The 24,738-nt window shown below is 35.3% G+C and overlaps 1 protein-coding gene across 1 annotated transcript; it reads right to left on the bottom strand.

Annotated features, from left to right (window-relative positions):
• Positions 1-744: 744 nt before the first annotated feature.
• On the bottom strand, positions 745-12,405 carry UFM1 (ubiquitin fold modifier 1). The gene is made up of 6 exons (XM_008692265.2): positions 12,265-12,405; positions 12,132-12,188; positions 7,584-7,641; positions 4,001-4,040; positions 2,779-2,811; positions 745-1,153 (listed from the first exon to the last, which is right to left on the bottom strand). Coding segments are annotated over exons 1-6 (258 nt in total). The 5' UTR covers positions 12,267-12,405; the 3' UTR covers positions 745-1,085.
• Positions 12,406-24,738: the final 12,333 nt, after the last annotated feature.

Raw genomic sequence — 24,738 nt, 5'->3', positions numbered from 1 at the left:
ATGTTGGGTCTTTAGGAAGTATAATAATCAGCATTTCCAATTAGCATTTCCTAGAGCTCTGTTGTGAATTCCAGATCTTTCCAATACTCTCTTCCTGAATGCTATTTAGAAATATTATCCTCAGTAAGGCAAGAGTTTCTTGGGGATTCCTGTTTTAAAGGTTGTATTCAGGGGCGCCTGGGTGGCGCAGTCATTAAGCATCTGCCTTCGGCTCAGGGAGTGATCCCAGCGTTCTGGGATCGAGCCCCACATCAGGCTCTTCCGCTGGGAGCCTACTTCTTCCTCTCCCACTCCCCCTGCTTGTGTTCCCTCTCTCGCTGGCTGTCTCTGTCAAATAAATAAATAAAATCTTTAAAAAAATAAAATAAAATAAAGGTTGTATTCAGAGACTGATAATGGATACATAACTCAGCAAGAACACTTCTACTTTATTCTCAATTCTTACCAAGTATTGGATTCTGCAAGATCATAGTTAAAACTCTTTGGTGTGGGATATCAATTTTACACATAAGGGTTAGATCAAAGAATTCAATTTTGGGGTCTCTGATATAGTTTGAAACTTAAAAAAACCTGAATGATAAAAAGTTAAGATAGTTATGTATTCACTGATATGTCTATATCCTTTATCATGAACAATATACAATTAAGCATTCAACTGTTTTTAAGTGTGCAAGTCAGATGCTATCAAGCAAACTGCCATGTATGACCCATAGTTCTTTTACAATTTTTAACTCAGACAAATAGGAAGATTCAGTAAACTTTAATTTTCCAATGTTCTCAGAAAGAGTTATCAGAAGCAACCACCACTTACAAAACACAGCTAGATAATCCACTTAGCCCAAACGAACTACCTGTATGTGTTGTGAGGTAGCAATGACGGACTCTGATCTTCCGTGGAGATGGTACCCTCTATGCATAAGCAGTCCCTCTTCACAGGAAAGTGTGAATAACAAGAAGGGACAGAGTCACCCTTCATTATTTCATCAACTACCGGTGTTTTCATAGTGTTTTAAATGCCTGATTTCAGTTTTACAACAATACCAATATTTATTTGGAAAGGTCATCCTATGTTCCGAGTAGAGGTATTAACAACTTCCAACACGATCTCTAGGAATAATTCGCAGTTCTGAACCGTGCTTCAGGAAAACATTTCCTACACAAACAAACAAAACATAGAGTTAGGTATGTAAAAAATGACAGATTATCTTAACATTCCAACAACTATCGTAATACAAGATACAAAGAGGTGTAAAGTAAGTAGGTGTTACGGAAGCTCAAATGTCTTCAGAATCTAACTCCAGGGGCGCCTGGGTGGCACAGCGGGTAAGCGTCTGCCTTCGGCTCAGGGCGTGATCCCGGCGTTACGGGATCGAGCCCCACATCAGGCTCCTCCGCTATGAGCCTGCTTCTTCCTCTCCCACTCCCCCTGCTTGTGTTCCCTCTCTCGCTGGCTGTCTCTCTCTGTCGAATAAATAAATAAAATCTTAAAAAAAAAAAAAGAATCTAACTCCAGGCTTTTGAAGGCTTGTTCCCATTCCTCTCACATCTTCACAACCCAACCAAATGTCTGACAATTTTACATAAGAACACTAGCCACAAAAGTACTAACACATACACTCAGCAAACAATAATGTATTTTAATTTAACCGTCAATACTTGCTAATTTAATACCTAATAAAATATGTGAGGACAGAAGGAATAGTAAATCTGAATTACCACAAATGACAAAAGTTTAGAAACCTGATCGGACCTATTTTTGCTCAACCACTTGCTGAAATTTTCTTCACACCCCATGATATGCACAATTCAACTTCGAAGGGTAATACAACAGGCAGCATGTTACAAGAAGCAGTAACTCAAATTAGTATGAACTACTGAACATTTCTACATTAAGAAGAAATAAAACCTTTAAACCTAGGTTTAAAGACATCTCCACAATAAAATGCCTCATGATTTTCAATAATCTTTTTAATTTAGTAACATTATATACTTAAAACTACTGATTTAAGTAAAAAAAATTACAATTTTAAATCCCTCTTCATTTTCTGTATAGCTAAATTTCAATTCCAAGGCCTTACGAGGACAATATAATTTTGTTACAATACAGAAGTACTTTAGAATGATTTACACATAACTACTGCTCAAATTAAGATCACATTATATTAAAGCATGCTTAATTTTAAAACAGTGTAATTAGATTATAAGTGAAAAAGGGTACACTAAAAAATATAAAACTACCCGTTAAAAAGTTTAATATTACTTTTACTTTGCCTCCTTGTTAGGACATCAATATACAGCACTGTGTAACACAAGTTTGAAGCTCTGAGTGTGGACTAAGTTCCCTGAAATATAAATTGACTGTACTTTTTAAAATAACAGTAACAGCTAGCACTTACTGAATGCTTACTATGGATAAAGCAAACTTTTAAGCACTTCCCATGTACTACCTACCTCCCCACTACCATATAAAGGTAGGGTCAAAATCATTATTCCCCTAAGAGTACGATCTGTTCCTTTTTGTTCCATGTATTAAACACATTTAATGCTTATTAGTGAAGTTTTTCTCTTTCTTGTAGCCAAAAGCATATGTAACTGATATCCATAACAGAACAAATTATTACTCAGAGACATAGATAAAGACTCCTATGTAACTCCTAAAAAACAGCTATTATCCTGGTAAAAATCCTATCTAGTCTAATTAGAATGAATTACGTGTTCAGTATCAATTGATATGCATAGCCTTACCCACATCCCCATGAGTTTCAGACAAATACTCACCAGCAGTCTGGGCAGGATTTATTCCTATTCCATCTAGAAAATAAGTCATAAAATTATCTAAGTTGTTTTATTTCTAAAGCTAAAATGGTTTAATAGTAACAAGAGATTTGCCACGACTGTGTATATAGGCATAAACCAAACAATTTAAATCCAAAAACACGAATGACACATCTTTCAGATAAGCTACCTGTTGAAATCCGTTATAATTATGCACTTACACACACTGCGGGATTAGACAAAAACATCTGTCAATGCCATCACCCTGATAGTTCCACAGAAGATAATGCATCTATCACACCACACCCAGTGAAAAATAAAGGCAAAAGTACCTCAGGTATGTCCTTAATCATTTACATATTGCTCCCGAGGCATAAAATCTTAAGGCCAGGAGAGCCCACAAAGTCATTTAATTCAAGTTGCAGTGACACCTGATGAAAGTTTACAAAGCACTTTCCTAACAGCTAATTAATTTGTAAATCTAAAACTTTCCAGGAAGCAGGCTGGCTTTCTTTTCTGGTCGAGAAACACTTCAGTGTGACAGCATACGGAATGTTTCGGAATGAGAAATTCTATCTATACTAAAGCGTACTACCGCGCATTAAACCCATCTTCCCTCAGACTATCCTAACTGCGCATGAACCACTGGTCAGCACCAACAAATACTACCTTGTATCTTTGCAAGACCCTGAAGGCCTTCCTGCAATCTTTACTCTTTCATCTTATTTCAGTATCTTCTCATCGGGCTAGTTCATCACAATTATTACTAGTATTCTAAAATATTTAGAATTTAAACTATAGATCTAATGGAATAAAATCCTCATTATTTCAAGCTTACAAGAAATAGTTTACTACAAGAAAGCGATAAAAAGCTATAGCAATAGTGCATCCCCATTTAACTTCCTATATTCTAAAAGCATCTACAACTTATTAAAAAAACAATGCACCTTGTTAAATAAAGGGAAAAGTTATTTTAGTAATAATCTGGCATGAAGTGGTAAGGACACGAGATATTGTAAAGTGCTATACTATACCAAAAGCATAAAGAAACTGAAAAGAGCTCATTATGGACAATAACCTTGACTTAGTGTTTACAATTATGTATATCATTTATGTTTATATAAATTTTGGCCTTTTTGTATTTAAGTCAATCTTAATTTATTTGACTTTTTAAAACAATTTCTATAGTTCTGGGGTAATAAATAGTTGTAAAATGAATTCTTACCGTTGGTAATAATTGCACTTGTTGCTGCAGGAACTTTAAACTAAAAAGGAGAAAAAGGAAAAAAAAAATACATTTTATTTTTATAAAAAGTTTATATAAAAATATATAAATATTTATATAAACTATAAAAGATGGTTAGCAAGGATGGGGTACATATAATCAATTCTATAATCCCAAAATGTGATTTATCTTTTAGGATAAGTAATGTCATCAAAGAAAATACTATAAATGGCTTATATTTAATGAACAATATTTTTTTTCTAAATACTGCATATCACTGTATCTAGGACACCAGGGATTGTAAAATGCATTTTATTTTACGCATTACAAAAAAAGAAAAATACTGTCAATAAATCTACGATCAATGTTTACTCTTTCAGACTTACACATGTTACTTTTATCATATATAACTCTCTTACATATCAAAAATAAAAGCAAAACAATTGCTTGGAACATTCCTAAGATTTCTCTGTAGAAACAGTAAGGTCAAACAAATGCTCTCTTCTGTTTAATGGAAGACCAACCAAAGTTCAAATTCCTTCCTCAAATTCTCCTCTGTATTGAATGTATTGCTGACTTAGATTTCACAGGATTGCAATAGTCTAATTATGCCACCAGGAAACAACTAAGTTCCAGTAGGTGCAGGTGATGTCACCTAGAAAATCATGTGATTACCACTTGTCTAACAATAAGAGTAAGACTCCACTGATCTACTTCCAGAGGTGTAAAAAGATGCTGTTTCTAAATCTTTAATGCGGTACGAAACTTACCGGTAGCTAAAGGGAAATGTCTTCTCTTAGTTCTTGAAAGACCAGTAGTTGTCAAAATGTGTTCATGTACTTGTAAGTTCATTAATTTATCTAACAAATATTTATTAAGCACTTCCATGCTATAGACTAGTTTTATAGGTATTACAGCAGAGCTTTGTGATCAAATACGTTTGGAAAACACTAAATTAAGGTAGTATTCTTTTCAAAATCCTTTAATATAAATGCAGCTAATATAGTTTTTTTTTAATATCAAGAAGGAAATGGTGAATGAAGTGTTTCCCATACTCTTTGGCCACTGATTTTAGTTTTTCATGGTTTTTGTTGTTGTTTTGGTGGCTCTAGTGGTCTTGGAAAAATACTCTGGGAAATGCTGCTCTGGGTATTTATAATGGTCACACATACATAGTTAAGAAAAACAACTAAAAGTTTATTTTAATTTATAAGTTAAAGAATCAAGTTTTAAAATAAAAATTTAACTATGTGTAAGGACAATAATGTGTTATTGGATTATTTACCTAATAAACACATAACTTTACTGCCTATATGGTACATTTTTATTTGTAAATGTCCTTCTAAGGGTTTAAAAAACTTAAATAAACCTAACTTAAAATAAATATTAAAATACTTCAAAAATTATTTATAGAGATTGTAATACTTAATAAAACTTGGAGCAAATACCCAAATTAATTACAGGACATCTCAGATTTCTAAAACTTGAGTATTACAAAGTTTCTAGTTACCCTACTGAGTGTCTTATTCTTCAGTTATGTCCGTTTTAGGATAAGCTATGCATTTTTAGCCGCATCCATATAGTGGCAGCATATTTATGATCTTTAAAAACCATAAGCAACTGCTGACATAATTTCTCCCTTTTCTAGAATGTAGAAGCAACAGTTGAGCAGAAATTTGGGGAAGCATCACTAGTGATGTAAAATTCAGCAACTATTATGTTCATCTTACACTACTGACAAGTTTTCTTCTGGATGCGAAGTATTTCATGCTCCTAAATTTTCATTTCTTTCTCAGACCCCCTAAATCGTGTAATTTAGGATGTTAAAAGGCTATTCTCAGGTTTTGACAACTCACTACTTAAATTATTTCTTAGTCCTATTGGGGAATTTTCTTATTTTTTTATTAAGACATTTTACTAGGGATTTAAATCCACACACTCAGTTTGTCAACTCTTGTTCTCACTGTAAGATCCTATAATGTCTCATCTTGTGAAAGTCCTGCTCATTGTTGCCTGACAGTCATAACCTTTCTAAATGTGTAACACCCGCGATTCATAACGGTCATAAGCTACATTAAAACCTCAATAAATATATGCAGTTATGTTAAATTTCTAAGTTTATTTTCTATCGCGTGTTATGATTTTTTAATACTTTCACCAGAAGACCAAGATCACAACAATGCCTTTGCCTTACAAAGAACACATATAACTACAGAATATAATAACAAACTATTAATTATAGCTCAAATTGACCTACTTCTTAAATTGCAATTTGTGGGATCTGCTATGCCCCAGGACCAGGAATCGCTCTTGTAGGTAATCTGTACAGCAGAAAGTAATGCTGATGCTGTACTCAGATTTGTTTCCTACTTCTTTTTAGTTATTCTATGTGGGTGAAAAAGATTAAAACTGACTATAAAACAAGTACTACCACTTTTCAGTTCAAATTTGAAGGACTGATCAATGATGTCAGTGGTCCCGGGCAATATCTGTAAGCACTGACGGGTTGGCTGATTTTCAGGGTAGGATTATAGGTTAAGCTAGCTTAATTAGTTACTAAAATTATTTTTCTGTGACTATAAACTTTTTCGGAGATTCTGAATCAAAACATTTGGATTTGAGTTACTTAAGCACTTTTAACTTCACAAAATATCAGTAAATGCAATTATATTTTTATTCAAAATCATTTAATCAGACAAGAAGGATAGACGTGAACTACTCCCATTTTACAGGATATGAAATTTGAAGAAAAGAGAAATTGAGCGGCTTGCCCATGTTATACAGATAATTAAGGACACAATTAAAAGCCTCCCAAGTCAGACTTTCGTGCCATTTCCAACAGACCAAGCTATTCTTGGAGTGTTATGTCCAAAGAGTTGCTTTATGGATGCATCCGATAACTCTGGATGAAAAAAATCTTATTTCTTAAGAACCGAAAACCTAAAAAAAAGACTATACACTTTTAAAAGCAACCAGTTGACATGTTCCTACAGAAAACTTCAAAAATATGATAAAGACATTACAAAATTCTAATTCTATAATCAAAATGAATAAAAACGGGTTTACAGACTACACTGTAAAATAATGTTGCTGTTTAAAAAAATTCCCATATCCTCAAAACTTTTCAATTTCGGTAAAACTTTTCCTTATAATTTTCAATTGTTGCATTAAATAGAGATTTGTCTAACTCATTCTTCCTATTTCCATAAGTCTTAACTTACATTTCACTTACACCTATAAGTAGGGCTTAACTTTTTGACAGTATAAACCTAGTAATGAATCCATGTGGAAGTGGTGGGCCAAAGCACATCCAAAATTTAAAGACTTAAAAAAAAAAAAAGATTTATTTATTTATTTGAGAGAGAGAGAGAATGGGAGAGGGAGCGAGCAGGCAGGAGGGGGGTAGGGAGAAACTCAAGCAGACCCAGGGCTCAATCTCACAACTCTAAGATCAGACCTGAGCTGAAACCAAGAGTCAGAGCTTAACCGACTATGCCATACAGGCGCCCTCAAATTTAAAGATGTTTGAAAAAGATACTCCCAAACTGCATTCCATACAGGTTGTGTCAATTTCTATACTTACTTCTTCTGCTGCAAACTTTAAGACTGCTGTGAAAGGTGTACTTTCAGGAACACTAAGTCTGCAAGAAGAATTAAAAGAATTTTTTAAAAACTGATTATTCTTTAAGGCCCTTGTTCCTTATTTTGGCTAATGTAGTAGAGGTGGACAAAGCTGTCTTTTGAGGCTGAAGGTTGTCTATTCTGACTGCATACTATGTTCATTCCCTTTAAAATGAAAAAAAAAAAAAAAAAGCAATTAGTTTCATAACTGAGATGATGCCCACAGCTCCACCTGAAAATTAACCTATGTAGGTGAAACTTGATATATTTTTAATACTTTGATTTGAAGAGGTCTAGCATATAGGCTGAGGCTTGTTTCCACAAATGGATTTCAAAAAGTTGAATCTCTCCTTAGTCATCAGTCCACTTTACCACCTCCAGTCCAATCACCTCTTCACCTGATGTGGGAAGGTCATTATTTTTATTGTGAGAGTCTAGCTTAACCTTTTCATGAACCTTCCAATGCACTCTTAATAATCAAGTCTGAAATAGTAGATTAAATTGATGAAAATGAATATGTTCACTATGATAAAATGTGAAGTGATTTTTCTACCTTTATATAGTCATTAGAAAAAGGGCTTAATACAATCTGAAATAACATTTTGGACATGAAATGTGTGATTCTGTCACTGACTTGTACACTGTCAAGTTATGAAAGATTACTGATAAATGGTCAATCTGTATGAATTTTCCAATTTAAAAACTAAAAACAGAATTGTCATTATACCCTAAGAAAACACTTAGAAACACAGAAAGAGGTTAAAAAAATATAAAAAATTCCTGATATGAAATAAATAAAAATGATTTGAGTCTGTAAAACAGATTATCTTTCAAAGCAGGGGAGTGACTGCCAAGCTATCATCTCTCTTTGAAACTTCTCTATTTGTCACCACCGTATTGTTCTTTAATGTTTTAATAAATTACCATATGTACCATCTTAGGTATATGTCCCATTTCTTCACTTAGTTACAGATCACTGAATATAAACATCACTAGCTGCCACAACACATTATAATGACTTCCAGTAGGAGAAGTGTGAATAGATTCTATTCTACTTCTCCAAAATACCACTAAAGAGTGAAAATACTTGGACATCGTTTTTGTCCCCTTTTCTTTCCTTAATTTTTTGGAGACAATAAAAACAAAATTTAAAGGATGGCCATTTGTTTAAAAAATATCTACTAAATGTGAATGTGATAGTTTACAAAGTAGGGAATTGTACTTGGCAAGTATTTCCATAGTACATTTACAGTTTAGAAACTGAGATTCATTTTCCTAAAATTCTGCTTCAAAGGAACTTTTAAACCTTAGGGTTTTAATTCACTTGTGAACTGCAGACAGGAAATGTCCCTGTAATACATACCTAAATGTCATACTGATATTCATTAAAATACATTTCTACCTGTATTTTAAACTGGTGAGACTGTCCAAAGATAATTCAATAAAACATAAAATGAAAACATATTTTAATGCATGTTCTAAGGGGCAGAAAATCACAGAGGGACTGGGAGTTATTGCAACTCCACAGATTATATCTAGAATTGAATTTGTTTGTTAGTTGCACCATTTTGCAAATTTGGTGCTTAAACACTAAAACAAACAAACAAACAAACCAACCAACAACAACAAAAAAAACCCACGGGAATTATTCTGTATATTAAGAGAATTTTTAAAGTAAATTACTGGTAAAATTTGTCTTTTTAATAAATATTACATATAAACAGAAATATGACAAAATTTGACAAGTGCTCTTATAGAGAACTGAGAATGAAGCTTCTGTAGGGAACTGCAGAAGGGAGAGATGAACTCCCTGGACAATTACAGAAATCTTTACTGAGGTGACACTCTGATTATTAAAGGGTGTTGTTTGTCCAGAAGTGGTGGTCCCAAGACTGCATTTCAAACACAGAAAAGAACATGTATAAAAGGAGAGAGACCTAAAGGGCTTGCTTATCAATATGTGAACAGTGACTGAAGCTTTGATTAAGTGATTATGGTAGTAAGGAAGAGGAGAGAAGAGGTGGGAAGTGAGACTGGAAATACAGGAATCAGACTGAAAGAGTCAAAGGTGTATTTAATTCATCCCATTTTTACAAGAGACATTTGATTCAACATTTCTATGACCTAATGGCAATACCAAGAGTGAACCTATCAAAAAACAAAACAAAACAAAACAAAACAACAAAAACTCTGACATCCCCCAGAACAAATCTGGAACCGAAACATCCTTTTTAGAATTCAACTATTAGTAATGTTAGAAACTCAAAGGACATCTTTCTATCAAAGTATATATTTACTGGCTTGGCAAGTGAAAACTGACATTAAAAAGTCAAAGCATGTTCTCCCATAAATTTTAAAAATTGCATTTAATAGTACGCAAGTACTAGTTACCAATTACTCTGAATAGGATATACAGCGTAACTAACCTTTTACACACACGCACACGTTATACGTATTTTATATACACACACCCATATAAATTATACATATACACACACTCCATACACACTAAACAGTAGGTATGCCTAGTATATTCATTCAGTCACCAATATTAACTGAACTTTCTCCCTTCCTCCTTCTTTTTTCCTAGAGAATACTTATACGTTGATGAGAATAACCCAGTATAAAGGGAGAAATCAAAGATGATGAGAGAGGGATCTCTGGACTCCAACTACTTTTATCTTGAGAAGACTAAAATAGATGAGATCCAGGGCCCAAGTGGTACAGCTGGCTTTTCATAAGAATAAATTCATGTTGGGGCGCCTGGGTGGCTCAGTCGTTAAGCGTCTGCCTTCAGCTCAGGGCGTGATCCCGGCGTTCTGGGTTCGAGCCCCACATCAGGCTCCTCCGCTATGAGCCTGCTTCTTCCTCTCCCACTCCCCCTGCTTGTGTTCCCTCTCTCACTGGCTGTCTCTATCTCTGTTAAATAAATAAATAAATAAATCTAAAAAAAATAAAATAAAATAAATTCATGTTTTCCTTTGTAATAGGATGGTGGATAAAAATTATGGGTTTATAGACACAGTAGTACCTTTATGGATGTCGTGATGGAAAGATGAATTTTCCTCTGATGGTTACAGAAAAAGGGAAAAGCACTGAAGAAAGCATGGACAGATTGTTTTAAAATCCTTTCAGAGAATAAAAAGAAAAATAAGCAAACTTGGGAACCGTAGCAGAGCGTTAGATACTATTGAGCATAGTTACGACTTTTACATAAAATCCATCAGGCTAATAGGGTAATTTTCTCTAAAGACATTCAACTATGTACAGAGAACATAGGGGTTGAGTTCCGAGCTGGGTGTTTCACCAAGCAAAACATACTGGGGACAGCAGAACACCAGAGTTGAGGTGAGTGGACCACCAGACAGAGTGACCGGACGATGGACTCTAGGAGGGTAAGAAAAGGAACCGGGTAAAGCAGGGGGAAGAAGGTAGTGACAGATTTGAAAAGCAGTCCGATTAATGAATTAAAAGAAACATTTTTTACAGAAGAAATATTAGTGTAAATTAGAAGAAGAAAATGTGGTCATCCACCAGAGCATACTGGAAAATGACACCTTAGCCGAAGCAGTTACTCAAGAAGACCTTAAGGTTCCAGGCCGCAACCGTGATTATTTGAGATAAGGTGAAAAAACGATTCATCTGGAGATCAAATGATCAAAAAAGCTTATGGGCAGAAGTTGAATGAGTCACAAATAGTTAAGTTACTGAGGCTGATGACGACTGTTAAGAGTTTGGTTAAGTAGGTCTCGATATTAATTATCTTAACTATGCTTAAAATCCTATTGAAGTCTTATCCTTTGCCGCATTTAATGTGACTTTCAGCTGCAATAACCTCAATAACATTTATCTAAAATCACTGAAAATTCCGGATAAGTAGTTAAGCCCGTGCCAATCCATCATTCAACTGCTACAGGAAAAAAAAAAAAAAGGGCCTCGCGTGGATAACTGCCCTATTTCTGCATTTCCCATTCCTACTAATTACACTTTATTAAATCTCAACATAAAATGTCTATGATTTGAGGCTCATTACTTTGTGACGCCCGACTGTTGAGTCACTCACGCAGGAAATCAGAAGCCGGACAGTGATAAACGTTAAGTAATTTCAGAATCTGGACTGGGCTGTCTTCCCCTACTTCCTGTAACAGCTGGTCAAAGCGGCAAAAGGCCTTTCCAATCAGGAGCAGACAGGGACTTGTTGAAGGACCCCAGCAAATCTTAAGAGCCGTCTACACGTCCTCCCGCTCCAACACCCACCCAGGCAGTCCCGTGGACAGGTCACCTATCAGCAGCAACGTTCCCGTCCCAAGCCCCCGCTCCTTCGCGCCGGGGAGAGCTGACAGCGGAGCCGGCGCGGGATGTCTCCTCTCAGGCTCGGGTGGGATAGGGAGTCCCCAGGAAGAGCGAGGAAGGGGGGAAATGATGGGATGCAGCCTGCTGGGGTGGAAGAGGATCTGAAGGCCAGCCTGGTCCCCCAGCCCCCAAGGCCCACCGCCGCCAGGCTACTCACACTTTGTAAGGCAGCCGCGGGTCCGACGTCAGCGTGATCTTAAAGGAAACCTTCGACCTGAGGAGGAGAGCGGAAGAGAGTTAAAGTCGTGCAGCGGGACCAGGGATTGGGATCGGGGTCAGCAAACACTTACATGGTGGAGCCACTCCGGGTGGAGACCCCCGACAATTCCGCCTGGTCTCTCACTTCCTCCGCGGTGCCCGGGAACGCACCGCCCTACTCAGATCCACGTCTCCCTCAGCAAACTGGGGGCCTCCAAAGGTGCTGTTGTCTAAGACACTGCCTGAAAATCGGCTCCTGTTGCTCGTGCTAGACGGAGCCTCCAAGTTACAAAGAGCTACTTCTTTTACATTTCAAGCTCCGAGACTAAAGCATGGATCGTATGGAAGAAAAATTTTCTAATTTCGGTTATTTTCTGCCGTATTTTCAGTCAGGCAATACCAATGTGGGTAGAGACGGTAGGCCTCTAGGTCCCCGCTGGCAGCTTGGGGCGGAAGTAAGTGCACAGAGTAGGCGGGCGCAGAGTGAGGCGAGGCTAGGCGAGCGAGGGGAGGGGAGGGGAGGGGAGGGGACGGGAGGGGAGGTGGGCGGGGCTGGGAGGCCGGCGTTCCACGACGTTGCTAAGGAAACCTGTCGCGGAAAAACTAGAGTGTTGAGTTCAAGAAGCTGGAATCTTCGCCCCTCTTTAGTGTTGATATTCTTCAGTCTTTCCAGCAGTGCAGTGCTGTTATATCTTGTATTTCCAATTTTTTTCCCTTAACACTTTACAATACTGACGTCTGGCTAATTTCAACAAACAACAGAGTTACGGAGTTAGAAAAATCCTGTGCTAGAGGAACTTGGAGTGTAGATGGAAAGAGCAATCCATGAACAAGATTCCAATAGTTTGTTTTGTGGTCTGATAGGATTACACCAGGGATCTAGGGGGCCCATCATCAGCACATTTATTCAATTTGATAACAAACTTTTAATCCTTTCTATGTGGCAGGCAGTAAAGCTAAATGCTGGGGATGCTGGAATGAGTGAGATAGGTAGGTGCCAACCCTCTATGATCTAACAAGTTCTTGTATGTGAAGACAGACTGAATGCCCTCTAAAATTTACTACGAATCTAAGCAACTGTGTTTGCAAAATAAACATCCCTCTCACAATGTCTGTAATGCCTTTTCTAAGAAATGATGCAATGAATGACAAAATCGGAAACAGGTAGGTACTAAAATAACGAGGAGATCTAGTTAATTTTTAGGATATTATGTTAGATTTTTAAGGAGAGATATCTAAGAGGAATAGGGAAGCAACTTCAGTAGGAATGTTAAAGACCAATTTCTGTAATTTTGTATCAGTGCTCTTCTGTGGTGACAGCTCCCCAGGGACAGAGTGCTCACCCTGACTTAGGAAAGAAAGGCTTTTATAGTCTCATGACACTCATTGTGTTCTTCACTTATAAAAATGCAGGTCTTGCCATAGAGAGAGAACTGGAGGCAAATGTTGATTGATAGATTTGGGGATTGACAGGTCTAGCATTATTAATAGCTGAAACTATGGGATTAGTTGGTATGACTAAGATTTTTGAGAATAGCAATAAGAAGAAAACTACTGATAGTGTATACGTGGTGTCAGATAGCCAAACAATGAAGAGATTAGAGTACATACTTACACTCTTTATTTCTAGAAATACATATCATATATTTTAAACAATATTTGCATCTCGTTATTTATAGTTTTATTTCTGCTCATGTGTAAAAACATGTTGTAAAATCCTGAAGAGCAAAAATATTTTGTTTAGAGTTTTTATTGACTTTATAAAAAGTAGTAAAGACAAGATTCAACCCCAGGCAGTGTGATTTCAGTACTCACACTCCATTGCCTCTTTAGAAAACATATTAATATATTATATCAAAAGGACAGGGGGAAAACATTGTGTTCAAAACATGTTGAAAAGTACCTATTCCTAAATGTTTAGAATTCTTTCCCACCTCAATACCCTCCTACTCATATATTTGTATCCTTGGAATCACAGCATAATTTCTAGAGCCTTCTGAGTTTTATTTTCTTGATACAAGAAAATAATTGATAAATAGATTCTTTTATACTTAATATTTTTTTGTTCTTTTAAACTTTGCTAGGGCATTTAGCAAAATTTGGCAAATATATCAGAAGAAGAATCTTACTTACCGAAACATTCAAGTGCTGAAGTACATTTAATGACCGTAAACTAAAGCAAACTGGATTTTAGGAAGTAATTGGCAAATACAACATTTTAAGGCAACGAACAGCATAAATGGCCTAATGTGTTTTGGAAGGGATCCAGTTAGTATCATGTAGAGGCAGAAATGATTATAGAGTGCACAGTATGACCAGATTAGAACCCATTAAATATAAATGAAACATACCAATGTTCTGTTTGCAAAAGCATATAAATTTCTCATTATTAGAAAGAAATTGGAGGGAAATTAAATTTGTATAAGAACTAAAAAGATTTGCTTATGTAGTCATAAAAATCCTTCTTACCAGTATATCTGTAACCAGCTTTAAATAAGATGGAAAATGTCAGATTTGGAAGCAAAAAAAAAAAAAAATTGTCTTCCAAACTTTTTTACCCTAATTTGATTATATTTATGATTATGACTAAAATCACCTGATACTCTAAGTAGGTAATCCTCGAAAGGTTTTCACTGGGATAAATCTTAGGATTTTTGAAACCAAACATTTCATATTATGGGAAACAAATTGTAGCCTGGCCAATTGATAATGAATGGATATTTTTAGTGTGGTTTAATATGGTCATTTTTAAAAATTATCTTTATTCCACCTACAGTCCTCTATGGGAAATTGATATCATTGGAGAAGTGATAATAATAATGGCTCAAAATTAATTAAGATTTACTTTGTGCTAAGTATTATCTTCAGCATTTAGTATAAAGGGAATCACAAAACATAGACTTTAAATTTTTATTGCCCTTAAGTTATTAAGCAATGACAAGAAACCTTAAATGGGAGAGTTGATCTGGTAGACAGAAATACTTGGGAATATATAAATGCTGTGTTGATCCTAACATAAGGAGTATAAATTTACATCCCTGAGAGCCAGAGAACAATGAAATATAGGTGAGATTAGAGCCTAGTAAGGCCAGGCAAAGACTTAAAGGAGATCACAGCTCTAAATGTGTTGCACTTGATTATTATTTTATTGATTTATTTTTTTTAGGGAAAGAGAGAGAGGGTGTGAGCTGTGGTGGGGTGGGAGGGGGGAGGGGCATAGGGAGAGGGACAGGAAGAGAATTCCAAGCAGACTCCGCCCAGAGCTTGGAGCCCCATCCATGGTGCTGATCTCACCACCCTGAGATCATGACCTGAGCCAAAACCAAGAGTCGGATGTTTAACTGAATGAGTCACCCAGGCACCTCTGCACTTGATGATTATGATTCCATACCCTTCCCAAATATTACCTGAAGTTAAATGAGAAAAAAAAAAAGGCTTTTCTTAGGAAGGTCATTGTTTGACTATAAGCCTTGTAAATGTGAGACAAGATTTGCAATATTTTAATTATAGAATTTGTAAAGTACTTTCATTATGAGAAAACGTTTTAAATTATTAAAAAAAAAAAACCACCCCCAAAACACACAAAAAACCCCCCAGGAATTTACCAGTCTTGTATAATTAAATTTTCTCTCTAAATATTGTGTGAATTATTTGTTTAATGGGAACATTACTTGTTAGAAAAATTAAAATAACCTCTGACAGATCTATTCCAAACACAAGATTATGGTTTCTTCTATATATATATATTGACTCATTTTTATTCTTCCAGCAGCTATGAGGTTAGTACTATTAATATTCTACTTTTAGAAGAAGAAAGTGGCACACAACAATTAAAAGACTTATCCTAAGTTTAAGTAAGTGGTTGAAATGAGATTGAACTCAGATATCTGATATTAAAACCAGGTTTTATTCTCTACAAGAGTTTAAGGATCTAAGCCATATCCTTAGCTAGTACGAAACAATACTTTGAGGTAGCAAATATTGTTATCCCTCTTTCACAGATGAGGAAGTTAAGAGAAATTAATTTTTTTCAAGGTCACAAAACTAGTAAAGTGCCAGAGCTAGTATTGGAACACCGGAAGGTTGGATTCAGAGCCTACACTCTTCAACGTGATATGCCACGAATCTATGATCACTTATTTATAAATATTACACTTACGCCATAGATACTCAGTTTTTCTCACTTCAGTCTCGAAGTCAGTTAGATTTTTTATCCTGTGCCAGATATAATAATAGTTATTCTTCTCATATAATTGTAGAATCATTTTATATTATGTTGCAAAAGAATTCAGAGAGTTCAGTAGAGATGGTACCATTTCTAGAAGAAACCAGAAACAGAAGAGTACACACTGAATGAGACCATTTATATATATGGTTCAAAATCAACAAAATTCATCTATGGTGTTAGAGGTGAGCATGGAGGTTGCTTTTTGGGGCACAGTGACAGAAGTATAAAAGGAGCTTTATGGGTGCTGATAAGATATTTCCTGACCCAGGTGTTGATTATACTGCTGTATTAACTCTATGAAAATTCATCAAGTTGTTATACTTAGGGTCTGTGTACTTTGTGTATATTCTATTCCAATAAAAGTTTAAAGATTCTAAAGACTAAAAAAAACCCCACAGTTACAAAAAAGTGACTGGGAGTGATATTGGAATTTTAGTGGGCAGGTTGTCAGGGGACTAGCAATGCTAAATGCAAAGAGTGGGAAAGGGTAAAAATAGTATATTTTCAAGGTATGCAAGTACAATGGAAATCAAGAAGAGATTTACTTTTCATTTTTTCCTGGTACTTTTCAAGACTTCTTAAGCTTTTTGAAAAATCATGTAATCAACTGCTACACTTTTCACAGTATTTGAATTTCCAATCAATACAGCATTATCAAGGTATGTTTGTGGCTATTATACTCATGATTACCTTACACACTGGTACAGGTATTACCCACTTCACTATAACAGCTTCATTTCACTTCATTGTATAGACTTTATATGAAACATATATTAAAGTACATGTCAAATTATTATAATTTACCTTTATTTCTCTTACATATTACAGATAGGACATGATGCAAATTTTAAAAAATTATGTGTGTAGGTAGTTTGTATTATCTAGGAACCTACATTCAGTATTAAAAAGGTAACATTAAAATATTTGCAATAAAAAAGGGGCATTGGGAAACATTGATTTATGTAATCCAATATATTTATAATGGATACAAACTTCTCACAGCCCAATCTCTGGTGTACTAAAAATATAATTCACTTTTTCTTTCTCTCTGTCTCTTTCTGTTTCAAGCAAATTGCTACCTACTGGCACTAAGTTAACCTGATTTTTCCCTGCCAAATCAAAGTTTTCTGAGACAAATTGGGATCTCTAGATCCAATATGGTTCCACTACAGTTCTTCTTGGGGTCATATGTTGAATACAGGCTTCCAGAATATCTGTTTGTTGTTATCTGTCCATATGCCCAATGTAGTTTATATCCACTGACATCATCTGAGATATCTACTATCCCATTTTTCTCTGGGGATATGTGTTCTTTTTGAATGATGGCAAGGTGTCCACAGACACACCAGTCCTATCTAAGGGATATAAGAGATAATCTGTGAATGTAGGAAACTCAGCAGGGCTGGGTCTTCTTTGACTGGTTATAATGTGTTTCTTTCTCCAGAATGGAGGGGGGACTTTGTTGCTTTCCCGGGTCCCAGTGGAACAAGAACTAGATATCTTCTCTCGGGTTCTATAATTTTGTAGGGGTTGTTTTCCTCGGGATCAAGAAATAGGTCCATTTTTTCAGGAATATCTTCCATGTCCTAACTCTATAATTTTCTTTTCCTCCTTAGTTCAGCCCAGATTAGTTTAACATCTTGGCTAGAGAAGGTTGAGAAAGTAGCAGAAGGAAAATGTATGTGGCTCAGAAATTATGCTGTCAAGTGTCTACTTTATATATTTTGCAACTCACAAGCTTAGAATTGTCTTATTTTTCTTTCTATGGTGGTTTTCCTCTCTATGAACTAGTGTCTTTGAACAGAAGAAAGAGTAATGAAGTAAAGATTAAAAAGGAGAAAGAAACCTCTATTACTACTTGGAAATATTTTCCTGATACCTCAGTAAGGCAGAATTTAAGGCCCAGAAATTATAAAACCAGTTTGGGGCAAAACAGATCTTTCAGGTTTCCTGACTGCTGTTCTGTTCTAGTACAGAGGGATATTTGCTTTGAGGATCTTAAATGATCTAGTAATTCTACTATTGGTGAAATCAGGTATTCCTTAAAATCTCACAGACACAAGGCTATCTTACTGGTGAGATAAGTTTAGGAATATTTTATATTGTTCCTGTTAGGTATAACATAAAACTATTTCCTCTGGTATGCAAACAGATTCTCTTCTTTAGTTCCTGCTATTTTACTTGCTGGTATAAGAAAAAAACACATTCTTAAATGTAGGATTGTAAATGAACTTTATCAAAAGATCCTTCTCACATCAAAACAAGTCCTATAATTAATCACTGAGGAATTGCCACTTGTTTATTGAAGACATGTGCCACTTCAGGCTACACTGCATTGAGTAGGCAGGCTCGGTGGGGGTGGAGTGGAGAGAGTTTTCATTTCTGTCTAATGTTCCTGTACCAGAGTCTTAATTTACTGAGTTGTTTTCACATTAACTTATGGGAAATGTGTTTCATAATTAATCTATATGTAGCAGAAATAATATTGCAAAAGAAATGTTTCATATAAAACCACACTACAAGCCCTTCAAAGTTTCTCTTCCTTATTCTTAATCCTATTCTTAATAATGTCAAATAATGATCAAAGGCATTTAAGAACTATAATTACAATGACATAAGAAAATAAAAATGGTAAAGAGTGATTTAAAAACAAAAAAAGAAGACAAACACAGATGGATGAATATGTTATTTAGAGAAGAAACCAGGTTATCTCAATTAAAATAAATTATTTTTATAAAAATAAAATGAAAAAATAATGATGATAACTGGTATGAGTTTACAAATAAAAGAGTAGAAACATACTTCAAACTAAAGCATGCACCTTCATATAATAATACTAAATACTTAGTCTCTAAGAAGACAAAAATTTATTTCTATATATATTGGAAATTTTCATTTAATACTTTTGTAAATTGAATGAACTTAGTAGTTATTTCTTAAAGGAAAAATGAACTTTCCTTATCTTCTTATTTTACTGTTGTATAATATTCTTTCTTGTAAATTCTTGTTAAGCCCAATGCAGGGCCTGAAATCACGACCCGGAGATCAAGATCTGAGCTGAGATTAAAAGTTGGACACCCAACCAACTGAGACACCCAGGAGTCTCTAGATTTGTTTCTAACTAATATTTTCTTTTTTCTTTTTAGTTTTCTGTATGGAATTATATGACATGATTTTCTTACAATGTTTAATTTTTTGTAATTTGTCCTAAGAATTAACATGGTCATCAGACCCCTGTTTTCAGTTATTTTAAAATATTACTAGTTGTCATTATATAAGTTAGTCTCTGAGACACTTTGAAAGTATTAAAACTGTGTGACATCTTAATTATATAAGAATTGTATCATCATAAGAGCATAAGAAAGTATAAAATTCGTTGGTAAAGGTAAATATAGAGATAAAAGCAGAATATTGTATTACTATAATGGTGGTGGGTAAATTGCTTTTAATTCTACTATGAAAGTCAAAAGAGAAAAGTACTAAAAATAAGTATAAATAATGTTAATGGATACATATATAAATAGCTGTAAATTGTGAGAACCAAAGCAAGAAACAGCCATTGATAATATTCCTTACATTTTCATGGCATTTTGTTCTCTTTGAAGTGCTTTTACTTCACTGCCTTATTTGAAGTTTAAAATAAAACATAGAAAGCATTCAGGGTGGATACTATCATCTCTTTTAAAAATGAGAGAATAAACAAGAAGAGGTATGTACAGGTCTAAGGTCACACATAGGGTTTGTAAGAGAATAGTGAAAAAACATAGTTATTGATATTTATTTATAAAACTTATCTAATTTGATCCTATACAATGTTTATTTATAGTATTAATTATTTAAATACAAATAATTGCATTGTTAAATTCATTTGATGAGCTTCCTTTCTCGGTTTTTATTTTCAGCACCTAGAACAGTATCTGGCATATAGCACTACTCAATATTTATTTAGTGAATGAATATTAACTTAAATATGTTATAGATTGGTAACGTATCCTAATTGCAGTAATGTTTTTAAATGTTATTACCTACAGTCATAAATGCTCTTAATGCAGTAGATTATACATTTTGATTCTTGCATTGTTCTAAAGGCTTATCTATACAAAGGACAGGACTACTCACTTAATTTAGCGCTTCTAGTGAAAGCTGAGGTTAGAAAAGGCTAATTAAAGATTCTTATCCAATATGATGATATAAAGAAGCCATTTAAATAAAAAATTATGTAAATTTCCTCACATGTTCCCTCACCATTACTTTATGTGATGTGTTTATTCTGAATCAAAGACCCTGCAGTAGAAATCTCATTATTGATTCTTCTAGAATTGTATATTTCTTAGAGACGAAGGATTGCTCTTTGATATTAACCTTCCTTGTAGCTTTCAAGGTGGTGGTGTGTAAAGCAGAGAAATGAACTAATAGCAAATAGCTGTGGGGAGTCCTGGGTTTGGTCTGTACAGTGCAGCTAAGTAAGTGTTCTACTTGGTGAAGATACAAATGGTTCAGCTCCAATTATCCTACCCACACCTTCACATGTTCTGTTCATCCCCTGTGGCAATTTGAGCTTTTGACCCTAGGTGTGAATGGTATGATTTAGAGAAGGCATTTGCAATTGCAATTCCACTAACCAAAAGAAGTACGTGAATACTTAATATATGGTTTGAAGTTAGAATGTAGAAATTAGAAATCTCAAAGACCCAAATAACTATGCAAAAACCTTACCTATGATTTAAGAATTGTCATGAAGAGGAATTGATTGTAAAAGTTTGACTTGAAAGGACTACTCTTGATATTAGAATGATCTAATCTAGATTATTCTAAAACTATTAATTGCTACAGAATTTAAATGTTTCAAGGAACAATTTTAGAAATCTTGCAAAGGGGATCAACTGCCTGCTGTGACCACGTTGTCATTGTCTGCAGTTCTGAATGCCATTAGACACCTCTGATCACATTGGTTTAGTTGATTCTACCCAAAATCTATACTAATACCTTTAATATTTCCTTTTTTTTATTCCTAGCTATTTTTTTCTCTTGCTTCCTGAGGTATTAAAATAACTTCTATCCTACAAAACTTTAATAATTTGTTTTTTGGAGTTTTTTTCATGTGCATTTTTGTAGTTTTGTTTTTTGGTTTTTGAGTCTTTTTTGGGTTTGCTTGTTTTGCTTTGTAGTTTAAAGGTGGACTTACGATGATAAATGAACAGGTCACAAACTTGTAATTGATAAGAATTTCTTCCAGGAGCTATCAGACTATTACAGAGAAGGGGAATATTTTTCCTGTGTCTAAAACAGTTATTGGGAATATTTTCTTTCTTTTTTTTTTTTTTTAAGATTTTTTGGTTTGCTTGTTTTGCTTTGTAGTTTAAAGGTGGACTTACGATGATAAATGAACAGGTCACAAACTTGTAATTGATAAGAATTTCTTCCAGGAGCTATCAGACTATTACAGAGAAGGGGAATATTTTTCCTGTGTCTAAAACAGTTATTGGGAATATTTTCTTTCTTTTTTTTTTTTTTTAAGATTTTTAAAATTTATTTATGTGACAGACAGCCAGCATGGGAACACAGCATGGGAGTGGGAGAGGAAGAAGCAGGCTCCCAGCAGAGGAGCCCGATGTGGGACTCGATCCCGGAACGCAGGGATCACGCCCTGAGCCGAAGGCAGACGCTTAACGACTGCGCTACCCAGGCGCCCCTGTTGGGAATATTTTCTACTTCATTTAGAGGAGAATGAAATATTGGACCATCTATGTCCTACATGTCTTGTGATTACTGAATACAATTTGCTCGTAAAATTTTATTTTTCCTACCAGCAAAAACACTCATTACTTCCTAAGAGATTTAGCATATCCTGGCACTTTTTTTTTGGTCCTGACTCATTGTTAATATGAACTTCAAATTTCTATTACAAGAAATATATGCCATTCTAATAGATATTTGCGTAATTTAATATTTTTCTTACTCACTTCTAGGTCTCTTCAAACAATCCTCGTGAATACAGTCATTTTAATTTGACTTTTATGAAGCATAAATGTTAAGTTAAAGACGTTTGTATCCAATATATCTTATCATAACATAAAATTCAAAGATTGTTCACAATACATCAAGACATTTCTTATAGGAAGCATAATATAGAGTGTTTTATTTATAAACTAGGTAATGTCAGAGGAAAAAGTACTAACTTAAATGTAAATTATAATGATATAAGCTTACTATCATTGTCCATCTTCCTGGAATATTTCACAATCACCAGTTATGTCTCAAGAGCTATTAAACAAACATTTCTATTTTTACCTGTATTAGTCATGTTTATTATTTTCTGTATTTTGTGATATTTTGACATCTTGAAAGGCTTGCTGGCCATGGAGAGGCTTCCCCTTTCAGGGCTGGCCAATTCTTAAGAATAGCAAAGGGCTCAGCTGGGAATACACCTCTCATCTACAGACCAGCCAATCTCAAGGAGCCTACAGTGCTGACCACCTCCTTATCCAGGTCATACACATCAGCCAACATTTGCTCAGCCCTTAATCAACTCAGGTACCAGGAAACTAGAGACCACCTTTATAGCCTAAAGCCCACCAGGATTATGCAAACTAACCAACTCTAACCGCTTACCCTGCTCTGCTTTGCCTTTCCTGCAGATATCCCTATAAAGGTTCTGGCCTAAGCTTTCTCCTTCGCTCCTGCTTCTCTCTCCTGCCCCAAATCTGGTGTTTTCCAAGTGGGCGTGCAGAGAGTGATATGTCCCCTTCTCTTGAGAAATGTAATAAAAATCTTGCAATGGCATGAGCTTCTCCAAGTCATCACTCAGTCACCTCTATAAGTTAAAATCCCATGGGTACAATATTAGGACCACCGTTTGCTAAATAGGCTCGTTTATATTGTCTTTAATAAAGGAATAACAAAATTTATTCTCTGATAAAATTTCCAAAATGGATTTTAGGGTTAAGAAAATATAATGCTAGTAATCTCTAATGCAGCCTCTTAATTTTCTCTGAAAACACTGATGAAGGCATTGCACAAAATAGGAGTGACGACTACATAGCAATTTCAGAGGACACGAGTCAACAGTAAACATTCCGCCTTTCTTTAAGATGTTGCTTTAATCACAGAGCTAGTGGGAGTTACAATGATAACTACAACCCCAGTTCGGGCCTGCTGCACACGTGAGCATGAACGTCTCAACAGAAGCAGTACGATGGGGCCTTGGCCTATTCCTCCCTTATTTTTTCTTTAGTTGGTTAAGAAGTTGGCTAGGTCCCTGAGCTCTTAGTTGTTCAATGTTGTACTATCACTATGGGAATCTGTCCCCTCTACAGCAATGTTACTATGCTTTCTAAAGAGGTGTTTTCCTTAGGATAGCAAGGAACCCCCATATTTTCTCTCCTAATCCCAGTCTTAGAGAAAGGACTAGTCTCTCCTATCTCCCTCCTCTCTGATTTGAAAAGTGTCGGCCTCTCTCTCTGATGTCTCTAAAATTGTTAGCCCAATCCTACAACTGGTCCAGACTTTCACAAAAGATAGAAAAATGCATCGTGTTCAGAAAGCTTCTGTTTTCGGTTCTATAGAACAAACCATACTTACCACAAGAGAGCACAGGATCTTTGCTTCTTCTTCTTCTTCTTCTTCCTCTTCTTTTTTAAAAAGATATTATGTATTTATTTATTTGACAGAGAGAGAGAGAGAGAGAGATATGGGGAGAGAGAAAGCACAAGTAGGGGGAGCGGCAGATAGAGAGAGAGAGAGAAAAGCAGACTTCAGGCTGAGCCGGGAGCCTTAGGCAGAACTTGATCCCAGGACCCTGAGATCATGACCAGAGCCAAAGGCAGACGCTTAATTGACTGAGCCACCCAGGCACCCAGGATCCTCACTAACTTCTTAGAGGGGAAGAAGAGAAGGTTAGGGGGCAAAATAATAAGTATAAAAACAACCAATAATTTATTCTGCCCCAAATATATAATTAAAATTTACAAATACTGGGACACACCTTCCACTCCAGAAACTCTGGCTGCTCCAAAGACACCTAAATAAGTTGGATGGCTTTTGATAGAAAATTACTCTCGAACTCGATCAAGATCTTGAATCGTGATATCTACCTATGTATCTGTACCTATATTTGTCTATATAGCTATACACAATATACGTTTACGTAATGTTGGTATATTATGATATAATGTTTTTTATGAGTGCGTGTGATTAGACACACTCACGGAAACACCATCTGGGAACACAAGCAGTCTTATCCTCAGACTACAATTGAAATCTCTGAGGAATCTCTGAAAAGAAGAAAGGATCGAATGGGTGACAGAATCTATAGCTCAAAATGTGCCCATTAATGTGC

This window comes from Ursus maritimus, unplaced genomic scaffold, assembly GCF_017311325.1.
Source record: "Ursus maritimus isolate PB19 unplaced genomic scaffold, ASM1731132v1 scaffold_10, whole genome shotgun sequence".
NCBI classification, from domain to species: domain Eukaryota; kingdom Metazoa; phylum Chordata; class Mammalia; order Carnivora; family Ursidae; genus Ursus; species Ursus maritimus.
Note: the sequence above shows the minus strand (reverse complement) of the source record. Positions and strands in the feature narration are given on the sequence as shown.

Excerpts from the sequence above, each read along its gene's own strand:
- UFM1 (XM_008692265.2), bottom strand. Across the intron at positions 4,041-7,583 it reads TAAAGTTTGCAGCAGAAGAA|TTTAAAGTTCCTGCAGCAAC; the intron begins GTAAGTATAGAA and ends TCTCCTTTTTAG. Across the intron at positions 1,154-2,778 it reads AAATCCTGCCCAGACTGCTG|GAAATGTTTTCCTGAAGCAC; the intron begins GTGAGTATTTGT and ends TTGTTTGTGTAG.